This window comes from Chinchilla lanigera, unplaced genomic scaffold, assembly GCF_000276665.1.
Source record: "Chinchilla lanigera isolate Chin_1 unplaced genomic scaffold, ChiLan1.0 scaffold00082, whole genome shotgun sequence".
In the NCBI taxonomy this organism is placed as follows: domain Eukaryota; kingdom Metazoa; phylum Chordata; class Mammalia; order Rodentia; family Chinchillidae; genus Chinchilla; species Chinchilla lanigera.
In genome coordinates, this window is record NW_004955483.1 from 5,708,958 (window position 1) to 5,736,219 (window position 27,262).

A 27,262-nucleotide genomic window follows, 5' to 3' on the forward strand; every position below is an offset into this window, starting at 1 on the left:
ACTAATACAGTACATATATTAAAATGCTTTTCTCATAGTATATTAACATTTCCAGAAACTAAAATGATAGCTGCATCCTATTTGCAGCACTCTGCTGTTTATAACAGTTACCCAGTTTTTGGAAATAGCCTAGGACAACAAAACCAAAGACCTAGGGAAAGTGGCAGAGCCATGACCGCAGTTCCACCAAATGCTTCTCTCAAGATGACCTCAACTGATGAAATGACCCGTTATCATAATAAACTGCACTATAGCAACCAATGCACTTGCAACACCAAATATCTGAGTACCATACAACAATTTCCCCAAAGGCAGCATGCTATAGTGCAAAGTGCAGTGGCCCATCAATCAAGAAATCTCTATTTTAATACTCATCCTCAGACTCAAAATGTAACCGCAGTGTGCTCAAAAACAAAGACATAAGCACCAACAACTATAATTCGTTACATAAATGTAAGGAAGAAACTAAAAGGTTAGATGTAAAACCGCAGGTTACTTGATAACCCACCTCTTAGTAATATTTGTAATAAGCACCCAGCAACAGCAATCTGAATTACATTTATAATCACATCGGTATTAATCAAAAACAACCATCATAAATAAGACAGAAACTAAAACCAAGAATGAAACCAGGGGTGTGCCAAGGTTCTGCTTTACATTCACTGGCAGCAGACTACAGTAAATACTATGTAGCATATGAAATAATTTTTTATTACTGAGAAATGGCTGTTTCATTCCTGGAAATCATGTTCAAGAAAAATCAGGAATATTGTGACTGAATACATGATGTCAAGAATTAGCTGCTATCCAATTTCAAAAATAACGTACGTAAAATATATTGGTCCAAGTATCCATTTAGTTTTCTCTTAAATTATTTTGAACAAGACAGCGATCAAATAGCATCTTATATTTTAAAAGTCATATATTTTAGTAAAAAAATGTTTTACAGCTTGCTATACAGCCATATTTAGATATTACAATTTGTTTCTTCTAATGCTCCAGCATTAATCACAGAAAATGCAAAATGTAAATAGCATTTGAATATCACAAACTCTCTACTTAATAAGCACTTGACAAATGTTTGTTAAATAAATAATGGTAGTAACAATTAAGATTAACTTGTCACTTACCTTAGCTAATGTGCTAAGAAAGAAATCTCAACAGTTCTCTTATATTTACTCAAAGGTATTTCAAAAGCCATCAATTTAAGTCAAAAAACCTAACAGTAGAATGCAAAATGTTAGTCAATCTGAGCAAAGACATTAGAGTTTCAAAATTTATGAAGAAGAATATCTTTCATGTGATTGCAATATTTATGAATTTACAAAAAGCATACACACTACTTGAAAACAGCTTCAAAAATACTGCTAGAGACAATCAAACCCTGGGTTAATATTGGGAAAGAAGTTACTCAAAAATCTTCATTCAATGTATTTTCCACTTAATACAGTGCCAAGTTTCTCCTAACCCTCCCTGCTCTTTTCTTACTTAAACTAATTATGTAGTAAATCACATTTTAACATCAGTGCAATTGTCACCAAAGGGAGGATCATACCCTACAAGTTACTTCAAGTCTAAAAAACAAAGCACAAATCTTATCATAGTGAACAATACAGATATAAAAAGCAAATGAAGTCACTTGAGTAAATTTTATACCAGTCCCATCTTTCAAAGAAAACATACTTTTAATTCCCGTTTTTCAATATTTTCTGTGTTAAAAATTCAATTTGTTTCAAATACTATCTAGTTTGCCATTATTTGCTTATATAATTTAGCTAGGTATACATTAATATTCACACATATAAACAGGTGTAGCTGTACCCAATCCAGACCATTCTTGCTAAATTTCCTCACATATGTGAATAATCCATCTTTCTCTCATTACTATTCCTGATTATGCAGCTGGCTTTTCCTTCCAATCCCAGGATCCACAGCCAGATATTCACCAGGTTCATTCTGAGAATGTTCACTATTTTTGGTTGATAAGGTGAAAGATAAAGTTTCTGCTGTACAGTTATGAGAATCCAATGGGCATACATGTGAGTTCATTCAAAAAACATTTACTGAACATTAATTGTGATACCAAGATAAGCTCCAGGCCATCTTTACTGCAGGGAGGTAAAGTGGAGGATATAAACATTCAAACCAACCACTTTAACTTAAGTTAATAAGCACTATCACAGATGGATAGCGAAAATTTTTTTTGTAACAGGAGAACAGACTACATGGCATCAAAAGATATAACAGTTAAAGAACACATCTGAGACCAAAATATGAGAGGCTAAATATGATATCATCCTAGAGGCACTTCCTACCCAGTGGGACCCAAGGACTCCCTCTCAGCATCCCCTGGGAGTTTTAAAATACGGCAGACTCCCAGGCTCTGCCCGAGCTCCAAAATAAAATCTGCTGCGAGCCAAATCCCCAGGTGTTCTGTGTACACTTTAAAACATGTGAGGTGTGTCCTAAAAGAAAAAGTAATCTAGGTATGTACATGTGAAACCATGTAGATATGTGTGTATGTATGTACACCAAAAAAGTAAAGCTGGAAAGAACACAAAGTATTCTAAGTAATGACTTAATTTTCTCTTTGCATCTTTCTTGCTCTTGTCCTCTTATGTCACTAAAAACAATAGGAAACTGCTTATTATGCATTTTCCAAGTATCACAAACTTAGCATTATATTATTTAATTTTTACACTGATTATCTAGTAAGTATGTTTTATCCCTATTTTTCAGACAGGAAAACAGAGGCTGAGAGAGAATAAATGGCTTTAAGGACAAAGAGCTAATAAGCTATGGACACAAAATTGAAAGTACTTCATTCTTAATAAAACAATAAAGTACTGTAAGCTCATCTGAATCACTGGTTTTACCCTACAGTCATACAATAGCAACTTACAAGTTTGTATACTGCATGCTGCTTAGCCAGGGGCTCTGTGATTTTTACCTTTCTCTCTGCTCCAGTTCCTGATAATATGCTAGTAGTTCTTAAAACCATAATCCTAATATTGCCACATATATAGTTTAATGGAAAACAAGTCTAGATTTATCTAATTTTAAAAGGTAAGATGAATATAACAAAGGTGTAATGAATTCTTACTATTACATTTTTTAAAAATCTAATATAATGCATCTATTGTTGAATAACACAGCAGGGAAAAGGTTAGTGGTTTAAAACAATAGTAATTTGTTACTGCTTACAATTCTGCAATCTGGGCTAAGTTTGGGTGGGTAGGAATTTTGATCAAAGTGGTGGCTGGAACACCACTTTTCATGATGGCCTCTTCATTCATGTATCTGGAATCTCAACTGAGACCTTCCAGAATGTCTGTGGGCAAGCTAAGGCTCTCTGCTGCCACATAATATGGCCAGTTGGATAGGTGTACCTCCTTACATGGTGGTTCAGAGCTCCAAGCAACATTCCACAAGGACAAACCCCAGGGCACAAATGATTATCAAAATTCAGGTTGCACAGTACTTTCTAATGTTCCATTAGCAAAGCCACACATATAACCAAGTGCACAATGTGGAAAGGATGTGTCTATATAAAGCAAGAAAACTAAGAGGTTGGATTTAGTGGGAACTTCCAAGTAATGGCCTTCCAGAATTTTGAAGTAGGTGGTCCACATTTCATATAGAAGAAAATAATTGATGGTTTCACTAGATTTGTTAAAACTTAAAGTAAATTTATTAAATCTATAATTATGTAATATGGTAAACCAAAAAGGTTTAAATATTTCAAATAGTATCTATGCCAAAAGTGGGCTTTGACCCAGACATGGTAGTACATATCTGTAGTCCCAGCTACTCAGGAGGCTGAAGCATACATCTGGAAACCAGGTGGAAACCAGCCTGGGCTACACAGGGAGACCCTGTCTCAAAACAGAAGACTTTAGCCACTGCACACATGGCATTTCAACCCTAAGTCAAGTCCAACAATCTCCAAGTGGCAAGCCATATGGCCCATTCTAATCAATCAGTTAAAACATTCTCCCATTTGGTCTCCATGAGTTTGGGTTTGTTTACTCTACACTTTTCCAGTTTGATGGTTTGTTTTCCCTTCCTGAATTAGATTTCTTTCTTATAATGACTTTCTGGGTTACTCCTCTTGGTAGGTTCCTCCACACATATTGCTGGGCTCTGATCATTCTACATGTCAGGTGCACACACACACACATGCAAATACTCACTTCACCCCAAGTGAAGAGAGAACTGAGGGAAAGCAGAGGAGTTTCTCCTAGTAAGATGAAAAGTTAGATAACCACTTATGTAATTTAAATGTATTTCACTAGAAAGAAAATAGCAGTCCACACTTAGCGGTTTTACACTGATATAAACCCCATAGAATCTACTGACATGTAAGTTATCATTTTTCTTCATGTATTTATTCAGCAAGCATTTATCATGGGCCTACTAAGCCCCCTGTGCAATGCAAAGTTGTAAAGATAAATAAAACAGGTATTCTCACTAACTTCTCAGAATAGACAATAAGTAAATGAATGGACAAATGGATACAAAGTACAACTTACAAGTGCTTTGAGGAAATAGAGTAATATGACGGGGAACAGAGGGAAAGTACTCCCCTTGAAAGCATCGCCAGCCAAGGACCAGGCTGACATTTTCATACGGAAGATGCAGCCATGCTGTGCTGGTTAGGGGGATATTTGCAAGGGGAACAATATAATAATACAGGACACACAGTTTATAAGATTATTTATAATAGTCACCCAAAGAATGATATACAAGAGAGTGCAGGAAGTCTGTCCACACACCAAGACCAAGGAATGCAGCTGAAGGCCTGGATCCCATGGTAATGTCCTGCATGAGTCCAGTTGAAGACTTAGAGCCCATAACAATGTCTCCCATGAGTCCAACTGGAGGGAGGCCCAGAGCCCATGACAACGTCTCATGCAGGTCTGGTTTTTTTTTTGTTGTTTTTTTTTGTTTGTTTGTTTCTTTGTTTTTTTTTTGGTTTTTTTCTCCGGTACCAGGAACTGAACTCACGACCTTGCGCTTGCCAGGCAGGCGCTTTTGCTGCTGAGCTAAATCCCCAGCCGCACTCATGCAGGTCTGTTTCATGGATCTGCGCTGGGAAGGCCCAAAGGTCAGTGGTGGAATGTACAAAGTCTGTGCCAGCAGGATGAAGGAGCTGTGCTAGCAGGCTGAGCGATCTGCACTGGAGCCAGGAAGTGATGCTCAGAAGAACCAGAGCTCCCCCTCAAAGGTACCACAGCTATCCTTGGCAACAGTGAGGTCCCGAGTTCCTCTGATAATCAGGATGGCCAAGTTCCCATCAGGGAAGCCAACACAGCAAGCTTTTCCAGGAGGCCGGCAGTGCACCATCTTCCCCTCCAGAACCAGGAAACAATGCTCAGAGTGAGAACCAGAGCTCCCCCAAAGTGAACTGAAGCCATTCTCAGTGCCAACAAGGCCCCAAGATCCTTGGAAGATGAAAACAGCCAAGTTCATCAGGAAAGCCAGCATGACAAGCTCCTCCAACAGAACCAACAGTTCCTTACAGCTCTACCACCTCTCAACAGCCTCACTTCTTCTCCAGTTCTGCTCCTTAAGCTGCTAGCAACAGTCCCCAGGTGGTCCTCCCACACCCAGCACCACACTTACTCAGTTCAGCTGGGGGTTATAAGCTGACCACCAGTTGTCAATCCAATACACAGGCTAAAGAATCTGAAAGCAAAGGAGCAAGTGCTATGTTCAAGGAGCTCAGCAAAAGCAGCGGGGCACAGAGACAATGTGAAGATGGAGTGGACAGTGTAGCCATGCCCTATGGGCCCCCTCGCGGGTCTGATCCGAAGCTGCACTGTACTGTCCTCCGAATGGACATCACCCCTCCGGCCCTGCTCAAGCCTCTCTTCTAAGAAGTCCCTGTGTAGTGCTTCACAGCACAACTTTCCTTCAACTTTTCCTCTTCACCTTCTCCCATATTCTTGGGTTATCTGTCCAGAAATGCACACTGTTATTGAGATACAGCTTAAGAAACCTGAGTTTAGTGGTGGGAAAGCCAGCGGGCTGAAAAGCTTGGGGGATGCTTCTCTTTATTTCCCACCTGAAAACAACGGGCTATGAGTGCTTGCAAGCGCCCTTCCACCCTGCGATTCCTTGCCTTATTCACAGGATTTCAGTTAAGAACGTGGAGCTACGCAGGAAGCACAAGAGGGAAAGCCAAGTGGCCTCTGGATTTCTCTGGAGTAGGTCTTATAACAGTTTATTATTTGCTAGAAGAAAACATTTACAAGATCAGGCTATCATATGATCAAAGAGAATCCCCCAATTCCAAAGTTATATACAAATATGTTTCAGCTTACAGAAGGTTCAAGTAGCCATGCGTATGTTTTTATTTTACTCAAGTTATAAAAAGTAATTATTTCAAATATATGTGATCTAAGTTTCTACCCTGAAAAACAGATAATTTAATAGGAAATTCCTTAAAGAACATTTTGTTTATTGATCCAAGCAAAGTGAAATGTATACATGGGACTATATATACAAGTAATATATATATATATGTATATATTAATAGTAGAAAAATGTAATACACGTTTTGTTCCTCCCCTGCAAAATAACATTTAGCTGAATTTCTTTTTCAATTTTTAATTGTCTGCTTACTTCAAGAATGTCTGTGATACTATACCATATGTAATTTTAACCGACAGTATGACAGCAAATTTTTTCAGATTATTGTAAGTTTTGTAAACATTAACTATTTCTAATTGTATAATACTCCATCATACAAATACACCAAAATACTCCAAACTAGCAGTATTATAGATTTCCTCTACAATACAGAAACTGAACACTTCTTATTTACATTTTTTTCAAACAGAAATATAAAACAGTATATACCTTATGTCAAGAAGATAAAGGTATGTTTTAAAATGATACAAATTTACATATTATTTCTATACTTACACAAAGAAATGAGTTAATTACTTCATGTTAACATAAACTCAAGAATTTTTCCATAATACAAGCATATTTCTTTTATAAAACATATTTTAGGCCAGGCATGAAGGTACATGCCTATAATCCCAGCACTCAGGAGGCTGAGGCAGGAGGATCTCCAAGAGTTTGAGGACAGCCTAAACTACATGGTGAGATCATGTCTCAAAAACAAAACAGAACAAAACGAAACCATTTTTAGGGGAGGTAAAGGTCTCTTTTTTCTTCAAATTGTAACAGTATGATATTCTGTTTTGAAAGATCAAATTCAAATTGTACTTAAAGTACAACTGATACATAAAGTGGAAAATAATCAATACAAACTAAAAAGAGGTAGCCTCCAAAAAAGATCCATGATAGTGATTCTCAAAGTTGTTAAGTTTTTAAAATAAACATTCTCAGTTCTGTAGGTCTCCTAGTTTGTTTGGACTGCTGCAACAAAATATCTTTTACTGAATAATTACCAAAATAGTGTAAACTTACTGCTGACTGTTCTGGAGGCTGGGAAATCCAAGATCAAGGGGTCAGATGATTCAGTGTCTCATGAAGGTTTGCTCCCTGCCTCACAAACAATGCCTCTTTCTGCACCCTTACATACGGATAGGAAAATGCTTGTGTGTATCCTGACATGGGAGGAGCCCACAGACTCCTTTAAGCATCTTCTCTAAGGCATTAACCCCATCCAGAAACATTCTACTTGCACGACCTACTCACCTACCCCCTAAGAAAGGATACCTCTTAATACCAATGAATTGTGGAATAGCCTTCAATTTATGAATTTTGGAAGGTCATAACCATTCATATCATAGTAGTAGCCTTGTTCAGAATCAGACTCATGAATTCAAGATAACCCTAGGCTACACAGTGAGTTCAAGACCAATCTAAACTACAAATAAAACCCTGTCTCAAAAAACAAAAACAGAATCAGACTTTTAAGAGCCTGGGAATCTGTACTGTTAAAACTTCTCAAAAGAACTGATGAAAGGCACTATGATTTGAATGTCTGTGTCATCTCCAAAAGTATGCTGAAACTTAATAACCAATGCATTAATATTAAGAGGTGGAGCCTTTAGGTTATTAGGCTATGAGAGCTTATACGGATAGGATTAGAGCCCTTTTTAAAGGGATCAAGGGAATGGGTTCATCTCTTTCCACCCACTGACACTTCTTTCACCATGAGGACACAGTGTTCAAGGCCTCCAAAGACACAGCAACAAGAAACAGAATGAGCCCTCGTGCCAAACCCTGAAGCTGCCCACATCAGTTGGGCTTGTAGCCTTCAAAACTGTGAGAAAATAAATTTTTGTTCTTTATAAACTACCCAGGTCTATGCTACTTTTGTTGTCATTTTGTTTTTGAGATGGGCTTTCACTATGTTTCCCAAGCTGGTCTCGAACCGCTACACATAAGTGACTCCTTCCCTTCTGCCTCCTGCTACCTGGGACTAAAGGTCTTGTCACTGCACTCAGCAGTCTTTGGCATTTTGTTTCAGCAGCATAAATCCACTAAGGCAGTAGCTTGGCATGGAAGAACTGAGCTGGTCCACAGATGCATAACATGGGAAAAACTGACCTAATTTTTTATTACCTCACAAGAGTGGTATATTTCTTCCCCATTTCCACTGAATATTTTGATCATACGAGTGGGTGTATTTATCAAGCTACTTCTGTACAGGACAGATTCTAAAACTGATCTGTGTATCACCTGCTTCCCAATGATTTAGGGTTCTTTATTTGAAAAATCCAAATATGTGAGTGTATAAGAGAGGCAGTAAATTAAGAACCAAGCCAAGTATTTGAATTCTGAACACGAACACCAAAAATCTACAGGTTATTCTTAGACACAGTAAAGCTTAAATCTCACTTCTCCAGATGATTACTATCGCAGCAGCATTCACTTTTCCTAAAATTCAACAAATCAAATATATCCGTGTGTGGATGTAGTTCAGTACAGAATGCTTGCCCAAGTACGTAGAAAGCCCTGGGTTTGATCCAGAGGAGGGGAAGAAGGAGGAGGGGAGGGAGAAAAAGGGAGAGGTAGAAAAGGGGAAGAGAAGGAGGAGAAAACAGGAGAGGAGGAGAAAGGGAGGAAGGGGGACAGATGTATGAACATATCATTCTTTTCTTTCCTGGCACTAAATTCATTTATTCATCAAATCTTTCTCGTTCTTACTCATTTACATTGTTCCTGGTTACATCCTCTTAGTCCCTGGCTTTCGGTCTTTTGTTGCCACTATCAGAAATGATGAATTGAAGGGTGTAGTTTTCAGAGTCAGCGATCCAAATCAAACTTTTTTTTATATTACAAATAATAAGAAATGTGTTGCAACTCACCAAGAGAAATAAAAAGCATAACTGCGAACAAGAAATAAAAAATATATATAGAATTTATAACTCTGAGGAATAGCCAAGGTCCCACTAACAAACACTTTTTTCATGCAGAAAATTGTGCCCACCATACCTGACACTGTGCAAGTGTGTTTACGGCAATTTAATATCCACACAAGCAGGAGAAGAGATTTAATAATTTTTCAAATGAAATGAATTGACAGCCAGTGTTAGAAACTGCAGACTCTGCAGAATCAATAAAAGCTGCTGGCATCACAAAGTAGTACTTTTGCCCGGAAAACATCTCCCAGAGTCAGGTTTACAAACCACTGGGTAGCAGTATCACTTTCACATCTTTCTAGGGCTATTAAAATTCCATTAAACAACCTTCCAAAACTAACCTGCAGCCTTAAAGGTTCACCAAAACCATCCCAGACACAGCTTTAGTTCAAACTCTGAAAGCAAACCCTAGGCTGTTTTTTGTTTCCTTGTCACTAAAAGTCATCTGCAGAATTCTGTTAGGAAAAAGAAAACTATATATATATATTTGTTGCGATAGTTTTCCTTATACATCTATATATATCCATATATCTATATCTATATCTATATAGCTCCATAAATAAAGACCTAAATGGACATATCTTTTGAGTAAAATAACAGACAACTGTTAACTATAGGAAATCATTTCCCACAATGAATTATTTCTCTGTTGCATATCTAGAAAGCTACAAGTAATAATTATCTGTGCCATACAATCAAGTCCGTCTTAAAAGACCCAGTATTTAATTGTGTTGGAAAAGCAGCTGGAATCAAACAGTATCTTCTGCCTACTTTAGAAACAGATTTTCTATGCCATCTTTTCAGTACAGGTTCCAAGTGACAGAACTTCACCAGGTATACCTTTTTGCGGGGGAGGGAGTAGTACTGCGCATTGAACCCATGGTCTTTACACTGATGAACATCCCCAACTCCTTTTTTATTTATTTTAAGACAAGGCCTAAGTCATTACATTGCCCAAGTTAGGCCTGAACTTGCAGTCCTCCTGCCTCAGCCTCCCAGAATCCTGGGATTACAGGTATGAGCCACCATGCTTAGCTTCTAGGCATACTCATTTCTAGATTAACCATGCAGTCAACAGTTATTGAGCATCTGCTACACTCATATACACTCTGCCAGGCATGTGTGACTCTAGCTTCCTTCTGGCTTAAGCTTTCGGTGTTTCATCACACAGAAGGAAGGACCAGGGAGTGGATTCCCAAGGAGGAAGTATTCTTTTTTTTTTTTTTTGGTTTTTCTCCGGTACCAGGAACCGAACTCACGACCTTGCGCTTGCCAGGCAGGCGCTTTTGCCGCTGAGCTAAATCCCCAGCCCAGGAGGAAGTATTCTGAAGGATGAAGAATCCTCAGTAAGTACTGCTCTTTTCCACCAGAGTGCATAAACTTCATTATTTGCTTATTTTATCTTAAAAGCAGATGGATTTTTATTCAATCAAAATGAAATATACACACCTCAGGACTCTGACAAAGAACTTACAACTCTGTTAGTCCATTCACACAAAAGGCCAGGCTGAAAGAATTACATTTATAGTGGAAAATGGGCAGGCTATCTGTTGCTGTCTATGATCTCTGCATTTTAAAATATCATTTTCCTGAATATACAAAAGTTTAAAAATTCATTCCCACAGATGTATATTTATTAATTATGCTCAAATGCTATCCTACCAATATATGTAAAAATATATGAAAAGAAAAAAATTTAAGGATGACCAAACACAGACATCCAGTAAATTCTAGTATTTCTTCCTGCACCTGGATGTATTACCCTACATGATGACAGGGAGTGAGCAAAACTGTGTGCTATTTGCTTCTTTGGCAGGATTTTTTGATGGGACCCAGTGGCTACAGGAATGGGCCAGATCACCAGTGAGTCACCATGACCTTGACTGTACTATCTTTAGCTCCCAAAAAACGCTTTCAGAGCATCATGTTTTCAAGCCATGTTTGCACATTCTAGCAAGGAATGCCAAAACATGCAACTTTCAGAGAGACAGAAAATGAGTTAGCATTATTAAAGCTGTGTTATTGAGACCTACTATATCCCTTGGTATTCCTTGTATGGGATCCTAAAAGAAAACTTCCAAACCTAATGCTGTTGTGGCTTGTATCTAGACGTTCCTCCAAAGCCTCACGTGCTCATACATGGGGCTTCTGAGAGGTGGCTGGATCAGGGGTCTGTGATGCTGGACTAGGGTATGTGATATTGGGATTAAGAGTATGTATGTGATAACTAAACTGGTTTAGCATAGACCTGGCTGTGGAGAATGAAAGCCCCACCCTGGATGCGGGTGGCATCACCCAAAAGACTTGTAACCTGAATCTAATATAAAGAGACAGAAGGAAGGCAGGCTGCTGCTTGCTGCTGCTGCCCTATGCCTGTTCTGTCATAGACTGTTTCTCCTCTGTGACGTCCCCCTGCCATGCTGCCCTGCCTTGGAGCCAGATAACTATGGAATGAAAGCTCTACAAATCATGAACCAAAATAAATCTTTCCTTCTTTAATTTGTGGGTGTTAAGTACATTGCCTCATTAATGAGGAAGTAACAGAGAAAAATGCCAAGGTGTGATCCTTACCTCCTTAAGACCATAAGCTTTCAATAGTGACTACAGTTAAAAGGCCATTACTGGGTTTCTTCCATAAACCTTTGCTATCATGTAACCCTCATGATTCAGAACACAAACCAGTTGTGTTTTGACTACTAAGCGAGACCCAACTGCAGTAGCTAACAAGAACTTCACATTCAGAAAGCATCTGAGGCGAAAACTGGGTTGAATGGCAAAGATTAGGCCAAGTCAGGGAAAGTGCAAGTGCAACAGGAATCTTGTCCGTGTGGAGATACTGCCCTATAGAGATAAAGCGTGATTTCAAAATCTACAAGTGCTTATTTAAGTCAACAAGATCAGTCACTTTTGTTATCCCAAAACTTTAATTTTCATAGTCAAACTTGCTACCCTCTATGCCTGCACACTAAACGTGCCGCGAAGACAAGGACCACATGGTTACCACCTTTTTAATTCCTACACAAAGCACAGTGTGTGCTCAGTAAAGGGCAGCTGAGTCTCTGAGATAGCTTGGACGATAAACAAAAATAACTGAGCCGGTTTACTTACATAAGCACCTGTGGCTATTTTTTTTTTTTTTTTCTGGTTTTTCTCCGGTACCGGGAACCGAACTCACGACCTTGCGCTTGCCAGGCAGGCGCTTTTGCCACTGAGCTAAATCCCCAGCTCCCACCTGTGGCTTTTGAAGCCCTCCATTATCTACGGGGGCAGGGTCAATGAATTGGTAACACTCTTCCTGCCCCTGCAGCTTTCCCTAATTTGACCTTTGAATACAAATCCACCAGGCTTTGTCCTCAGAATCCCTTGCATTATAGAGGGGAGGAGGTTAGCTCATTTTGCAGCTTTAATTGAAAAATCTAGATCCATGGTTCACATTCACAGCTGTTAATTCTGGATACACATAAGAATCACATTTTGGAAAATGCAGGACTATCATCTACAGAAATTGTGATCCACCTGTTAGGGATGGAACTCAGATATTCAGTTTACTTTCACTATTATGTGTGCCAAGTGACTCAAATGAAAATCACATTAAGAACACTGATTTATTCCCCAGCAATGCTAGTTCCTAAAGACTATATCCTCTTAAAGACTTACAACACGTATCGATACATTAAACACCACGAAGCTCTGCCACAGAGAATTTTGTCTCATTTAAGTTAGCTTTCCCCTCAGTTGACCATAGAAACTTTCCATCAGTAACTCTGTGCTTAAATAAGAGTCTCACAGGGACACAGCCATACCCATTCATTTACATATTATCTGTGGCTCAAGGCAGAAAAAATTAGGTGCAATGAACAACTCATGGCCCACAAATCAAACCCTAAAATATTTACCCTGGCGCTTTAGTTTTTTTTTTTGTTTGTTTGTTTTTTTGTTTTTTTTTTCTGATACCAGGAATCGAACTCACGACCCTGCACTTGCCACGCAGGCACTGTGCCACTGAGCTAAATCCCCAGGCCCTTACCCTGGCTCTTTAGGAAAATGTCTACCTCTATGCCTGAGAAACACTCTTCTGCACCAAAGGATCACAACTGGGTCCTATAGGTTTAGAGGAAAAGCCTCACTATACAAGGTCTCACTTCTCCTTGGGCACTGCAGCTGTGCCTCTATTTTGCACAATTCAGTGAAGAGAGAACCTCCATTGTTGCTAAGGTCTGAACACCACCAATGCAGACACAGAGATGAAAAGAGCCAAAGGCCAAGAAATGAGGGTGTTTTGCCGTGGATGTCGTGGCTCACACTCCTGGAACCCAGGGATGCCCTAATTTACATTCCCTGAGGTTAAAGGGAGTATTACTCCTATCTTGCATAAAATGAGTATCTGGTGAACAGTTGCTCAGGCACTGTGACCCCCCTACCCTTGTCAAGCTGTATTACGTATACTTACTTGGCTCTCCTATAAAAATTCCTCTTAAAACACACTCTAATGTTAGATGTCTAGATTTTGCAAAAATCAACAGAAGAAAAAGCCATGTAAAGACTATGCCTTGAATTTCTATATATTATCAGTTCAAAGCATTTCTACTATTTTATTCAATGTCTCTGCAGAAAAGATACATGAAAATAACTCTTCTTAGTGTTTACAGCCTAGAAATTGCAGATTTTATATGGTAAGTATACACAGTACTTCCTTTCACATGCTCATATCAAATTATGTAAATCACACTATTCCCCCTTCTTCTACAGGACCAATATTCATCAGTTTGTGAAATTATTTTCCCTCTTTCAAGACGCAATACAGGGGGCTGGGGATTTAGCTCCGTGGCACAGCACCTGCCTGGCAAGCGCAAGGTCATGAGTTCGATTCCCAGTACCTGAAAAAAACTAAAAAAAAAAAAAAAAAAAAGACGCAATACAGCATCTTATATAGCTTTTATTTTCAGAGTTACATACAATTATTTAATATAAGCTGTTAAAATCTCTTTTGGAAGTTGACAATGTATAACAAACATGTACATTAATATTATTAATCCAAGAAAAGAATGTATTTCTCAATTTTCTTTGAACACAGCACAAATGAAAGGATAAAGGAATTAGAGACATTTAATGTAACTGCCATGTTAGTAAAAAGAATACAACTATTGGCCTCTTTTTGATCCAGGATCAAAATCATTACATACTAAACCTGACTAAAGGGGGACTGATATAAACTGCACAATGGAGCGATCTGAAACTTGTCTAACAAAATCGAATATTGCTCACACCGTTCCCCACCTAAAAGGGTAGGAAGCAACGTCTTCCCTTTACATTTTATAATTAATCATATAATCAGCAGACAGTATTCTTTGCAAGTCTTGACGTACAGCAGAATTCATATTTTTAAAAATCCCAACAGTAAAATTAAAATCATTGGACATCAAGAAGCTCTCTTCCTGTTCTGAGTATTTCATCCTACTTTCTTCCACCTTTCCTAACTGATTCATGCAAGTTATCTTTCAGGGCGTTTTCAGATTTATGAGAGAAAAAAAGGAGCAACACACAAATGAGATCTAGAAAAGCACACGATAGCTATAAAAACAGCTCATCCATCATCTCTACATTTTGATTCCAGAGACAGCAGTGAAAGGTGCTGTTTCCACACCATTCACCCAGCACACTTAAACAGGTTCGCTCCATCACTTACACAACTGAAACTGATTGATTAGCTGCTAGAGAAAAATCAATACGAATATCCTAGAAAACACAAGCTTGTAAATTCATTCTGGCCCCAACAAAGTCCTGGTCACTGTTTGACATGTTTTTCTAGATATCTAAAATGCAACTATGTCAAACACAGCAACCTCAGCCCTGAGAACATTGTTAATCCTAAGAATTTTTAAAAACCTGAATCAGCAGGCAGAAGTAAAGAAGAGGGTCGCCCAACTGTCTGTGAGAATCAGATGACAATCCAAAATTTACTTGGTAAACCTTAAATATGAAGAGCTGTTGAAAAAATGAGTATCATACTGAGAAGGTAAAATAGTCCATAAACAAATGAAGGGGACTAGGTTGAATTAGAGTAAAAGAAAAAGCTAGGAAACCAATCAAACATATTTATTATATACAATAGAAACAAATATTTGTTTAAAAGTATGAGTATTTTTTACTTGTTGCTATCCATTCAAAGTTAATGAGCTCTCTTTTTTTTGTAGCGTATTTCTAGTACTTTCAGAAGTCATTTTATATTCAGAATGATTTCTTGGTTCTTTTGCATTCTTCTGAATGCCTGCTGTCTTTGGTTTAGTCTGCTGTCTCTTCATTTGTTTCTTCATAAGAAATAATTTTTATGAATATAAAATGTTTCATATGTATTTTAGAAGAAATCATGTTCTTACTGTACATTCTATTATATGACAGGATATGTGGGTTTTAATCTATGTGTTTTTTCCCTGTCTTAGACAGGGTCTGGCTATATGTCCAGGCTGGGCTTGAACTTGTAATCCTCCGGTCTCAGCCATTTCAGCACTGAGATTACAAGTGTGTGTCATTAAATCCAGCTTCAATTTGTCTATCTGACACACAGTAGCCATAAAACAAATTAAGTAAAAGAAAACAAATGCTTTTTTCCCCTCAGTGCTAAGGGTTCAATCCAGGGTCATACAAATTCATTCATGTTCCTTACCATGGAGCTATATTTGTTGCCCTTTTAAAATTTTTATTTTGCAATAAGGACTCAGCAAGCTGCCCCAGTAATCTCAAACTTGCTATCCTCCTGCCTCAGCCTCTCAAATAGAGACGATTTAAAAGGGTATGTCAGCACACTTGGCTGAAAATGTTATTTTAAAGATGGGAAATTCAGCTTCCACTGATGGTAAGCTTAAACACAGCACTAAAATTTGTTGGCAGCGTATTGAGACTTTTCATCGTATAGAAACTAAATACAGTCATGTTACTCATTGAAGGACAGCAATCTCATCACGGTAGAATGCAGATTTTAAGGGATTTTAGTTCAAATTCTCTTAACCACTGAATTGTTAAAGAACTAAATATGCAAAAGTCACAGAAAAAAAAGTGGGTAATATCTTCTATGACATTTACCTTTACATTTATTCCACATTTTTAAGTTCAAACTTAAGAATTCCATAAGAACATCAAAATCCCAATGTCATGCAGAAGAAAAGACAATTCTACTCAATTGATGTCTTTAAAATGTAAGTTTATAGATTGCTATTTCCTATGATGGAAATTATAAGGCCCTCATTATGAACTTAACTTCTCAAATTTAGAAAATAAAAACTGTCATACTAAATAGTTTATCTACAGAGAAAGTTTTGGTAAAATCTGTCACTTGATGGTAGCCATTAATGCCTCTGTTATGGATGTCTCAATATTCTCACCTCAAGTTAGATTTATCCTTCTAGATTCACTTTTAGTTCCTTCAGTGTAAGCAACATGTCTTCTTTGTGTCATTGACACAGCAACTGCTTCACATTGTACCTAAAATTCTTACCAAGAAAACCCCACTAAATATTATAGTGATGAGAACTTGTTCAGATCATATCACTGGTAAGTGACCTGTGTTTCACATCCAAACTCAGCCAATGATGTTAAGCACCAAATACCTAATTACTTACAAGATTTACTTGCACACATTGGCTCACTCAGCAAGTTGTGACCTAAGAACCACATATTAATCAAATGAGCTCGTAAGTCTAAAAACTGGCATTTGGTTTCAACTCTAGGACACAGATAACAAGAAACAAGACAGCAACAACCAAACTTTATATTACAAATAATCCACAATCAGTAACAACAACAAAAACGTACATATCAAAGATGTTAGTAACAATAATCTTCTCACACTTTCTCTCTCTTTAAATAGCCACTAAATTAATGCTCACTTTTGCTTTGGTCCTCAAATCACTCACCTTAACTTACCCAACTGCCTTAGACAGGAAAATATTAACTAGTCACTAAAATCCCATGACAGAAACAGTCTACCTCTATTGCCCAGATTGTGTTTCTAAAGATAAGTCAGAGCTTAATTGGATTGTTAGAAAAACAGTCTACTGGGTATATAAAAACTTTCTGTCCTTTTTTTTCTCGAGTCATATATTATACATATTAACTGTGTAAAGTCATGAAGCAATCACACAATTGTCAGTGTAAGTCACAGATGAAGACAGATAAGAGGTAATGAAGAAAATGCTTTCGCTTCTAACATGGTGATTTTATAGTTTATATTTTTCAACAAACTTTCAAGTACAATGAAGTAGAAAAATGTTTCAATTACATGTAGCTGTGTTTAGAAATGTGAACACTGAAAAGTACTAATTCATATGCCTCCTAGCTGATAGCATTTGGTAGAAAGGTCATCGGAGTTTATACTGCCATCATCTAACAGACATACAGAGGGGAAAGAAAAATGCCTGCAAAAGCCAGGTGTGGTGCTGCATGCCTGTAACCCCAGCAACTTTTAAATTTTGACAGTGTCTCAAAATAAAATTTTACAGGGGCTGGGGATGTTTCACTAAACAGTGCCTGCCTAGTATGTGTGTGGTTCTTGTTTCAATCCCAAAACTAGAAAAGAAAGAAAAGAAAGGAAAAGAAAAGAAAAGAAAAGAAAAGAGAAGAGAAGAGAAGAGAAGAGAAGAGAAGAGAAGAGAAGAGAAGAGAAGAGAAGAAGAGGTGACAAGAGAAGACAAGACTAGAATGCCAGACAACAAAGATAGATGTATAGATTAGGTTTCTCTGCCAATATGTGCCCCTTCTAAAAAAAAAATCCTGAAAGTAATCACGCTGCAGAAAAGACTTTGCCCCAGACTAGATAATAACTTGGATCTAAAAACAGAACATTATCAAGAACCAATGAATTTCCTTTGTTTCTTTTCCAATACTAGCTAAATATGAACTGAGGAAGGGACTAGGTCTATAAAAGTAAGAGAAAAAGTTATTTGAAAGTGACAAAAAATATCAACTGAAGGTATGTTTCTCTGTATTAAAAGTACTGTTCCAAATTCATGTTGATAAAAAGTTTAGACAGGCTACACAAAAGAAATATGTGTCTGTGAGTCGTATCTCCTGAGCATCTAGATGTGAGGTATTGAAAATAGTACTCTGAGTTACTTGCTAAAAGGAAAAGTACACTGCCAATACCTATAAATCCACAAGATTAAGACATAATAGATTATCTGATGTTGGGCATAAAAACACACCACTGTTATATACACATATTATAAACAAAGACAAAAGAGGAAGTTCCTGCTTGAAGCAGTTATGTGTCAACACAACTGTGACTCAGGTTAAAGATAACTCGGTACAAGCTGAGAAATACTCAGACAATCATTTTCCAACAAGTAGCTGGCCACCCACGCTCGGCGTTCTTGTCATTAGGATTCTTCCTCAGTGTCACCTTCTCTCAGTCCAGCAGAGCCGCAAAGAAGGAGGAACAGCTCCTATGCTGGCTGACAGGAAGCCTCCCTTTTCATTCAAAAACTCTAGGAAACTCTTAACCTGCATGCTTTTGTTCTTTTATTTTGTTTTGTTTTGTCTGTTTTCTAAATGCTCAAAAAATGCTGCTCAAAAGGAGTATTATACTGAGTTTACAAAAACTTTACAGATTCCAGAGGCTCATAGACTTTTTCATTTGTTTTTTCCATGAAGTCCAGAAATAGATGATGAAGTACAAAATGTGTCATCTTCTTAGAGTGATAATAAAATAGAAAAGCATTAAAAGAAGATTAACTAATGCAACTATAAATCGAACAATTACATTCAGCAACATCTCTTGTTAATCTAAAATATTTGCAAACTTTAAAAGAACTAAGGAAGCTGGTATCTAAACTGTTACTTAGAAGACTTGAAGGATTTACGAAGAAGACTAACTTTAGACGATTATAGATACTCTTACCTTGAAAAGATTGTTTAGCTCTATCCACTAGTTCATCAATAGGATAACTGGCCAAATTTCCTCTGGCATGTTTAGTTTTGCAGTAGGTACAAGCATTGAGACACCTGTTCAAAGGATGGCAATAAATAAGGCTCAATTTTTTTAAAGATAAATTATACACAACACAGGGGGCACCAAAAATGTGCTTAATGTATACAAGAGTTACAAAACTAATTATCTGCATGTCTCATGTTTATTTTATGTCCACCAGGCAAAGCAATTTGCAATTCTTTTGAGTTTCAATTACTCAAGAATGTTTCTACAAATCACAGTATTATCTTAAAATACACATATTCATGAGGAACAAAGTTATAAATGCTTATGATAACTAATCAAAAGCAATTCAAGACACTTTTTGTAAGCTACTGACATTTCTTCAAATACCTAGAAAACTTCAGTACTGCTTATACATACCTTTTTATTACAAATGAGAAAGCATACTCATTTAACTTTCAACTAATGATATAAGAATAAATGCACAGCATAAAAAATACTCCCTTAAAATTTTTCAGATGTTATTTTTCACTCCTTGAAATCACAAAAAGAAATTAAAATATGTCTACTGAATATTCTTTGGGATTACATTAGTCAACCTAAAAAAGTAAATGACAATATTAACTTTTAAAAAAATTAAAAAGACTTCTGATAGTGTTTAGACATGATAAAAAATTGTTTTTTTGATATATAAATGCTGATTTTAATCTTGGAATTTAAAAATATAATGTAAATTTCTTTTATAAGATAAACAATCACCACATTTTAAAAAGTCTTAGCTCTGTATAGTGGCACGCAACAGTAATTCCAGCATACCAGGAGGCTGAGATAGCAGGATTAAAAGTTGGAGAACAGCCTAGTGATTTAGCAAGGCCCTATCTCAAAATGAAAAACTAAAAAACGAGGGTGTGGAGGTGTGGGTGTAGCTCAGTGTGAAGGGCCTGGGTTTAATCTCCAGTAAGAGCAACAAAAACACAAAGTCCCATGCAAAGAAGATGAGGCTCACCAACCCTAAGCAAAACAAAGAAGAGCAATGACATAACTGAACATTTAAGAACTGAACCTGACCAAGGTGTAATTTTATTGCTATATGATGATAGAATGTGTAGACTTCACTGTACTCTGCAGTAAAACTGGCCACGCTTAATTTCTGAAAATTTCTGCATGGAGTCTTTCTGTATAACAATGGACAGATTTAAATGCATTTCATTGTTTAACCAACCACCTGATCTTAAATGCTGACACTCCCTCCCTAACAAGCAAAGCATATTTTCTAACAGTGAGGTGTAGCCTCTATCTTGTGAACAGAGGCTCTGCTCTCCACAGGCATGTCATCTCTGGGTAAAGTCCATCCTTTCTGTCAGAAGGGGAAGGAGGAATCGCTCCTATTATCCTCTCTTGTGGAGGGTAACTCCCTTCTGTTCAGCCTGACCGAGTACCAGGCACAGTGATGGTCTCCATACATCATCATCATCATCTCACTCAGCCTTTCAGAGTTACAAATCTCCATTTGACAGACAACAGTCTACTTCAAAACATCAGACAAGTGGCTTGCTCAAGGTCAGGTCACAGCTGAGATTCAAACTCAGGCCGGTGAGATTTCAAACTCTGAGAGGGGTACATATCAAGCCACCTCCCCACAGTAAATGTACGTCAACATCCTTGGGCCCGGGCTGTGCTACAGTGGTAGAGCATGTGCTTGGCTCATGCAGGGCCCTGAGTTGGATCCCTAGCACCCCCTCAAAAAAAAAAAAAAAAAAATCCTAGCTACATACAAATGCAAATAATAACAAAGGTAATCATCCAACAAGAAATAAAGTGACATAGTGTATGTACTCTGTCATGGGCAGTATCCGCTCCTCCACCAGGATACGAAGCTGTCTGTTTAAAATACGTGTTTCTCTCCTTTGGTTTTTAGGAATCTAAAGATGAGTTTCTTGTCTCCTCACTGGCCCAAACTTGTCACTTTCATCCTTGTCACTGTCATCCAATTTACGTTTTTCCTCCTCCTGCTGGGTCTGTGACAAAATGTGTTGCTTCATCTGATTTGTCACATTCTTTCAAATTTAACAGCTCAGGTTCTCTGAGCTGCGTGTTGGGGCACTGGAAGCCCAACGTTCTTTCTTCCCTTTTTCTCAGGTATCTCCATGCTCCATCCACTCCCGGCAGTAAGCTGTGCCGTGCCCCTGGTGTCCCCTTAGCTTTGGCATTCACTCAGCTGGAACCAGCACCCACCAGGCAACCTGCCTTCTCTACCTCCTGAGGCCCACGCAGGTCTTCTCTGTCCTATTAACAATGGACAGCAACATAAATTAAGTGGACAATTCTAATGGAAGCTACTACTATTTCTGACTTGGGCTGTTTCTCCAAAGCAATGGTCTGATGGGGCGCCAGTTGGAGAAAGGGATGGGAGAAAGAAAACAGAAGAAGGTAGAGAAACACATATTTTAGTCACTTGTAAAAGAATTTATACATGTAAACCACTTAGTATTGTGTCTGCATTTATTACGTGATCAGTAAACACTAGCTGTTTAATAAGACTGTTTTTAAGTAATTTTGTAAGGAAATAATTACACGCTGTGCTGTTTCAAGTGTACTCCCACTTGGCAGGACAGATGTGTTGCTGATAGCTTGAACCCAGCTGTAGAAACCAACCATATTTCCCTACCGTCTTGTTTAATAAAGGTGGAAACTTATTCCCCAAAGAAAAATCACTCATGAAAATGCATAAAAAGTTTAAATAAAACAAGCTGATATTCTAAAACATTTATAATAAAGTAAACCAGGAAGTATAAATATCACATTAAGAATTCAAAATATTCTTCAGCAAATGATTCCCCTGGGTTTAATTAAAGTTGTTGATGTGATATATTTGGAGTCTGAACTCTTTAATGGGTTCTCTCTTATCCACAGCTATCAAAATAACGTTTCATACTAACTTTTTAGTATTTAATACTTTATATTAAAGTGAATATTTCTACAGTGCACAATTCTTTAAGCATGCCACATTAGTACCAACTCAATCATTAGCTTTTTCAGGCCTTATGTTTAAAAAGGAAAGAAATTTTGTAACTACATGAAGGAAAAACATGTAGTGCCAAATCAGAAAAGAATTAGGTTTTTGATGCTTAGAAACAATTTTTTCCCAACCAGGAACTGTGTCAACCAATCATTTCAATATGTCAAGCTTGAAAAAACGTAATTTACAATAGATATATTTGATAGTTTCAATTATCTGTAAACAATTAAATAAGTGCGTAAGAGTAAGAACACTGAGCCAGTTTCTTTAACCGTCAGAAAACAAAAGATCTCTGAAGGTTGACTGCTAAAGCCAAAGCCAAAATGAGATGGCTGCCGAACTGCAAGGAAGACGCAGAACCTGCACAGACCTAGACGGTGGGAAGGAGGGATAACGCCAGCACGCCACCCTGCTCATCTCTGTCACATGGACACCTGCCAAGGAAGAACTAAAAGCTCCACAGTGGAGAGAGATCAAACATTTAGTTCAACAGAATAACCTTCAAGTCTTAAAAAGTATCTGTAGTAGAATATTCTAAATTACACAGACTAAATGACGAATTTTCACAGATTATAATATTCCAAGGGGTTTTAAACACCTAACAACAGATCAGTGTACTACCTGACCACCTGAAGCAAATGAAACTAAGTCTTCGTATATTTAGTCTTTTCTTAACAATGAGCACCATCAGCTATCACAAATTCCGGAATAATTTATAAACCAGAATTATTCTTTTAAAAAATCACTCATACGACTAAGTTGTGTTTTCTTTGTTTTTGTTTTTGTTTGTTTTTTAGAAAAAAATAAAAAAGCCTAATGTGACTCAAGCTTCTGTTTCTCTCTGCTTCGGGTCAAGCATAAGTTTGAATATGAAAAATTACTTAGACTCCAGCATTCATACTCTGAATCCACATATTCCATTTCACTCAAATAACTTCATTCTTATTTATTTTTAATCAATTGATGGAGTATAAGATCTTTCTCAAAGCTTCGGATGTGATGACAAGCCTTCAGCAAGAGCTAAATCTAGGAGAAACCAACTGGATCTGCCCAGTTCCTCTCTGAGGAACTGAGAGATCATCAAGCAAAGGAGTACAATACCAGTTATACTCTATGCTTCACTAAAGACACAAGGACTCAATCTTTATAAGGATATACGACTGTGTGCGTATCCTGATAATCTCACGTAGTTACAGTGTACCTAAGGAACAGGCAGCTGTTTTACTCATTTTACTATTGCTAACACACTATTCAGTCTGTCAGCAAAATACCAATAAATAGTCAGTGCTACTGGTGAATTCATAATGGACCACACCAGTTATCAAGGAAATACTGGGCTACACAGCCAAGAGGGATGCTAAGCAGAATGGTATCCAGGAACATGGGAAGACACAGGGAAAGGGAAACTAGGAATGTAGAAGAAATAGGGCAATGACTGTGAACCTTTCAGAGCTTCTAATGGTAACAAACAGCTGGCTGTGGCACACATGCCATAGGCTCGCCACCGCTGGCGTAGGACAATAACATAGATCTTGCCGGGGAAAGGATCATCACTGTTGTTTTAAAAGTCAGGAAGCTGGGATCAGGAAACTGAAGCTTGAAGACCACAACTATGAGACCAAGGCCCCTACACAAGATAATCTTTACTCTTCAAAGTGCACCAGACAGACTTCCTAGCAAAAGAACTCCATCAAAGATCTCCCATTTTCAATATTAACTGTCCTTAACCGTTTCCTAGAACTTGGGACATCATAGAACAGCACATTGGAAATGCACACCCATAAAACTAGTCACCAAATAGGGCACCAACTTTTCTTTTGCCAAGTGAGGACATCATTTTTAATTTAAATTACCTTGTACTATATTGTAATTATTTTATTTAAAAAACAGCTTAAGACAACATTAGGAGGAATGCCATAATGAAGGTGCATGTGTTTATCTGCACAAAAAACTCATTCTATTTTCCTTACATTTCTAATTTCACCACAGACCAGCAAAAACCCATCAAAGTCTACAGAATCTATGGCTGTGGGTGATTCTTTAACATTTCCCCTATGTTTTCCTTACATTCTATGAAACTCTTGACAATGTAAGATGCACAAGAAAAATTATCAACAAAATGGCTGCTTTGACTGAATATATAGCAATTGGTGGAGATGTAGAATAAATACCATTAGGTGGCAGTGATAACTTCAGTTGGATTTCAGTGTGTTCATTGGTGCCTGGTGCTCATCGGGAAACAAAGTCCGCTACCACACCAGCAACAACTGTCTCCTGAATGTGTTTACTATACCCTGGTGAAAAAGGATAGGACTCTGTCAACTATAAAGTAAAGACTTTTCCAAAATTTTCCTAGTGTTCCACCTACACTGTTATTTTTCATTTTCTAAAGCAATAGCCACAATCAAAACTTTCAGGCTAAGATATTATCTATCTCTTTCAAAGAAAGCTGTAGAGAGAGCTGCAGTTGCCAAATACCACTGCCAAATAGTTGGCCTTTGGAGTTGGAGATCCCACACAAAGTGACTGTGCTACAGACTTGAATTAACTTACAAATGTGCAAGTTGAAAAGGAAACAGGGACTCTGATCTCCTGTGGCAGTCAGAGATATTTTTTGTACAGTACATATAAAATCCTACATACATATGCATGATTTAGCCTTTAAAAATATAATTCTGCCATGTAAGACATATTCCCGATACAGACGTTCCTTGATTTATGATGGAGTTATGTATCAATAAACCCACAGTTGAAAATACTGTAAATAAAAAATTGAATTTAGTGCCGCTAGCCTACAGAACAACATCACTCAGCAATACAGTGAGCTGTAGAGTGTTAGTTGTTTCTCTTGTGATCGTGTGGCAGACTGGTAGTTGCAGCTCACTGAGCTGATCAGCATTACCACAGTATCACAGCACAGAGCCCAGGAAAAGATCAAAGATCAAAATTCGGAGTATGGTTTCTACTGAACGCATACAACATTCTCAGCTATATAAATGTCTTAGTTACTTTTCTCTTGTTGCTGACATAAAAGACCCAAAACACAAAGTTAAAGGACGATAGGTTTATTTAGTTCACGGTTTGTAGAGGGTTCAGTCCGTAACTGGCTGGCTCCAAAGCAGGATGGTTTGGCAGAGGGACATCCCATGGTATAAACGGTTAAGGGCAGCAGAAAACAACAAAAAAAGGCAAGCAACAAGGGAAAGAGACAAGATGCTTTCTGTCCCTTATATTATATGCAGGCTACTCACCCTAGGGCGGGTGTTGCACTCACACCTTAATCCCAGCCAGAACTATGCCAAACCAATCAGTGGAGTGATTTACTAATCACATGCTCTTAATCCCAGTGTAACACACACTAGATCCAGCCACCTCTGAAAAAGACCTATGACTGCACAAGGCTTTGGGGGACATCTAGACACAAACCATACTAATAACTTTCAAAAATCCTAAATTAAACCATCATAAGTAGGTCACCATCTGTATATTACAACTTTTTTAAAAAGTAGTAACAGATACCCTTTTAAAAAATACCATAATTTGGAACTGGTGTTATAGCTCAGTGGCATAACATGTGCTTAGCATGAATATGGCCCTAGGTCTAAACCTTAGCCACAAAAAATAAACAAAAAGCACCACCAAGTTGAAGTATACACACATAAGTCATATACATAAAAGTACAAACACAAACACACACAAACACAACATTCCACCTCTACCCTCAACTATTTTTGACATACATCTTAGAACTTATTTGCTTTTTGGCTTAATTTTGTTCTTTTTAGGTACAGCTAACTAGCTCACTTACCAAACTCACTAACCCCGAATCTATAAGAACGTAAACAAGGCATATATTTGTACAAAGTGGTAGTGTTATTACATGCCTAGGTTAGAACCAAAATTGTGTGATAGGGGCTGGGGATTTAGCTCAGCGGCAAAAGCGCCTGCCTGGCAAGCGCAAGGTCGTGAGTTCGGTTCCTGGTACCGGAGAAAAACCAAAAAAAAAAAAAAAATTGTGTGATGGTGATAATTAAATAATATTTATTTCCTATGAATTAGTAACTAACACTCATCTGCTATTAAACTAGGCCAAACTAAAGCTGCACTTCCAAATACTATTCTCAAGGCCAACACGCAGGAAGTGATCCCTAGCGAAGAGTTACTGAGGGGTGAACCTGAAGACCCAACTAGGCTGTATTGTAAATATGCCAACTAAAGAATCTACACATTGGACCTCAAAATACAGTTTAAAATAAGGAATGTCCTCAAGGAGAGCTATTATTTTTGCTTCCTCAGTGGCTATGGTGGCTGATGTCTGCCAAGGTGAAATCTCACAGGAAACATGGGTTGGAACTTATTCTATAGCATATAACAGGTACCCTATTTTGGCGCCTGGAATAAAAGGTATTGTTCTACCACTGGTCAAAACATCCTGAAAAATGAGGGGAAAATCTTACATTTCAGGGGTGTTGAAACTAGAAAGCTAAATTCAGATAAATTTCTAACCTGTGTGGGAAAATAACTGAAATTATTTGGGCCAAACAATGGTGTGAACAGCTACGTAATGAAGAAAGATGATGCATTTCAACTAAAAGAGAAAAGTAATACCTCAGCATTTGTGTAGTTATCTACCATTTTTATTTCAACAAATTCTCAAATTTGCAGGCTACCATTCTAGGAGTAGTACTATAACTGAAGTAGAATTTAAATCCTGTCTCTACCTTTTGAGAGAACGACCTAGAGCAGATCCAAGGGAAAATACCTTTATCAGAGAGAGAAAATGCAGAAATGAGCATACTGTTGACATAAAGTCCCGACTTCAGGCTGCCACCCGGTCTGTGAGAGCAAAGGTCTGTGAGAACAAAGTTGTTCATCCTTAGGCCTTGGGTACACAGTGCTTTAAGGGTTCGAATAGCAAGTGACAAGCAGAAGCCAAGACAGCACGGTCGTCTTTAAGTTATAGTCCTGGGT

The 27,262-nt window shown here is 37.7% G+C and overlaps 1 protein-coding gene across 3 annotated transcripts in view; it reads right to left on the reverse strand.

Moving 5' to 3' along the window:
- Positions 1 to 27,262, reverse strand: part of Cdkal1 (CDK5 regulatory subunit associated protein 1-like 1) — a 594,324-nt gene that overhangs the window by 310,210 nt on the left and 256,852 nt on the right. For all 3 annotated transcript variants that reach the window (XM_005403380.1, XM_013503828.1, XM_005403381.2), the window contains exon 8: positions 19,240 to 19,343. In XM_005403380.1, coding sequence (XP_005403437.1) covers positions 19,240 to 19,343 — 104 coding nt within the window. The remainder of the gene's footprint in view (positions 1 to 19,239; positions 19,344 to 27,262) is intronic.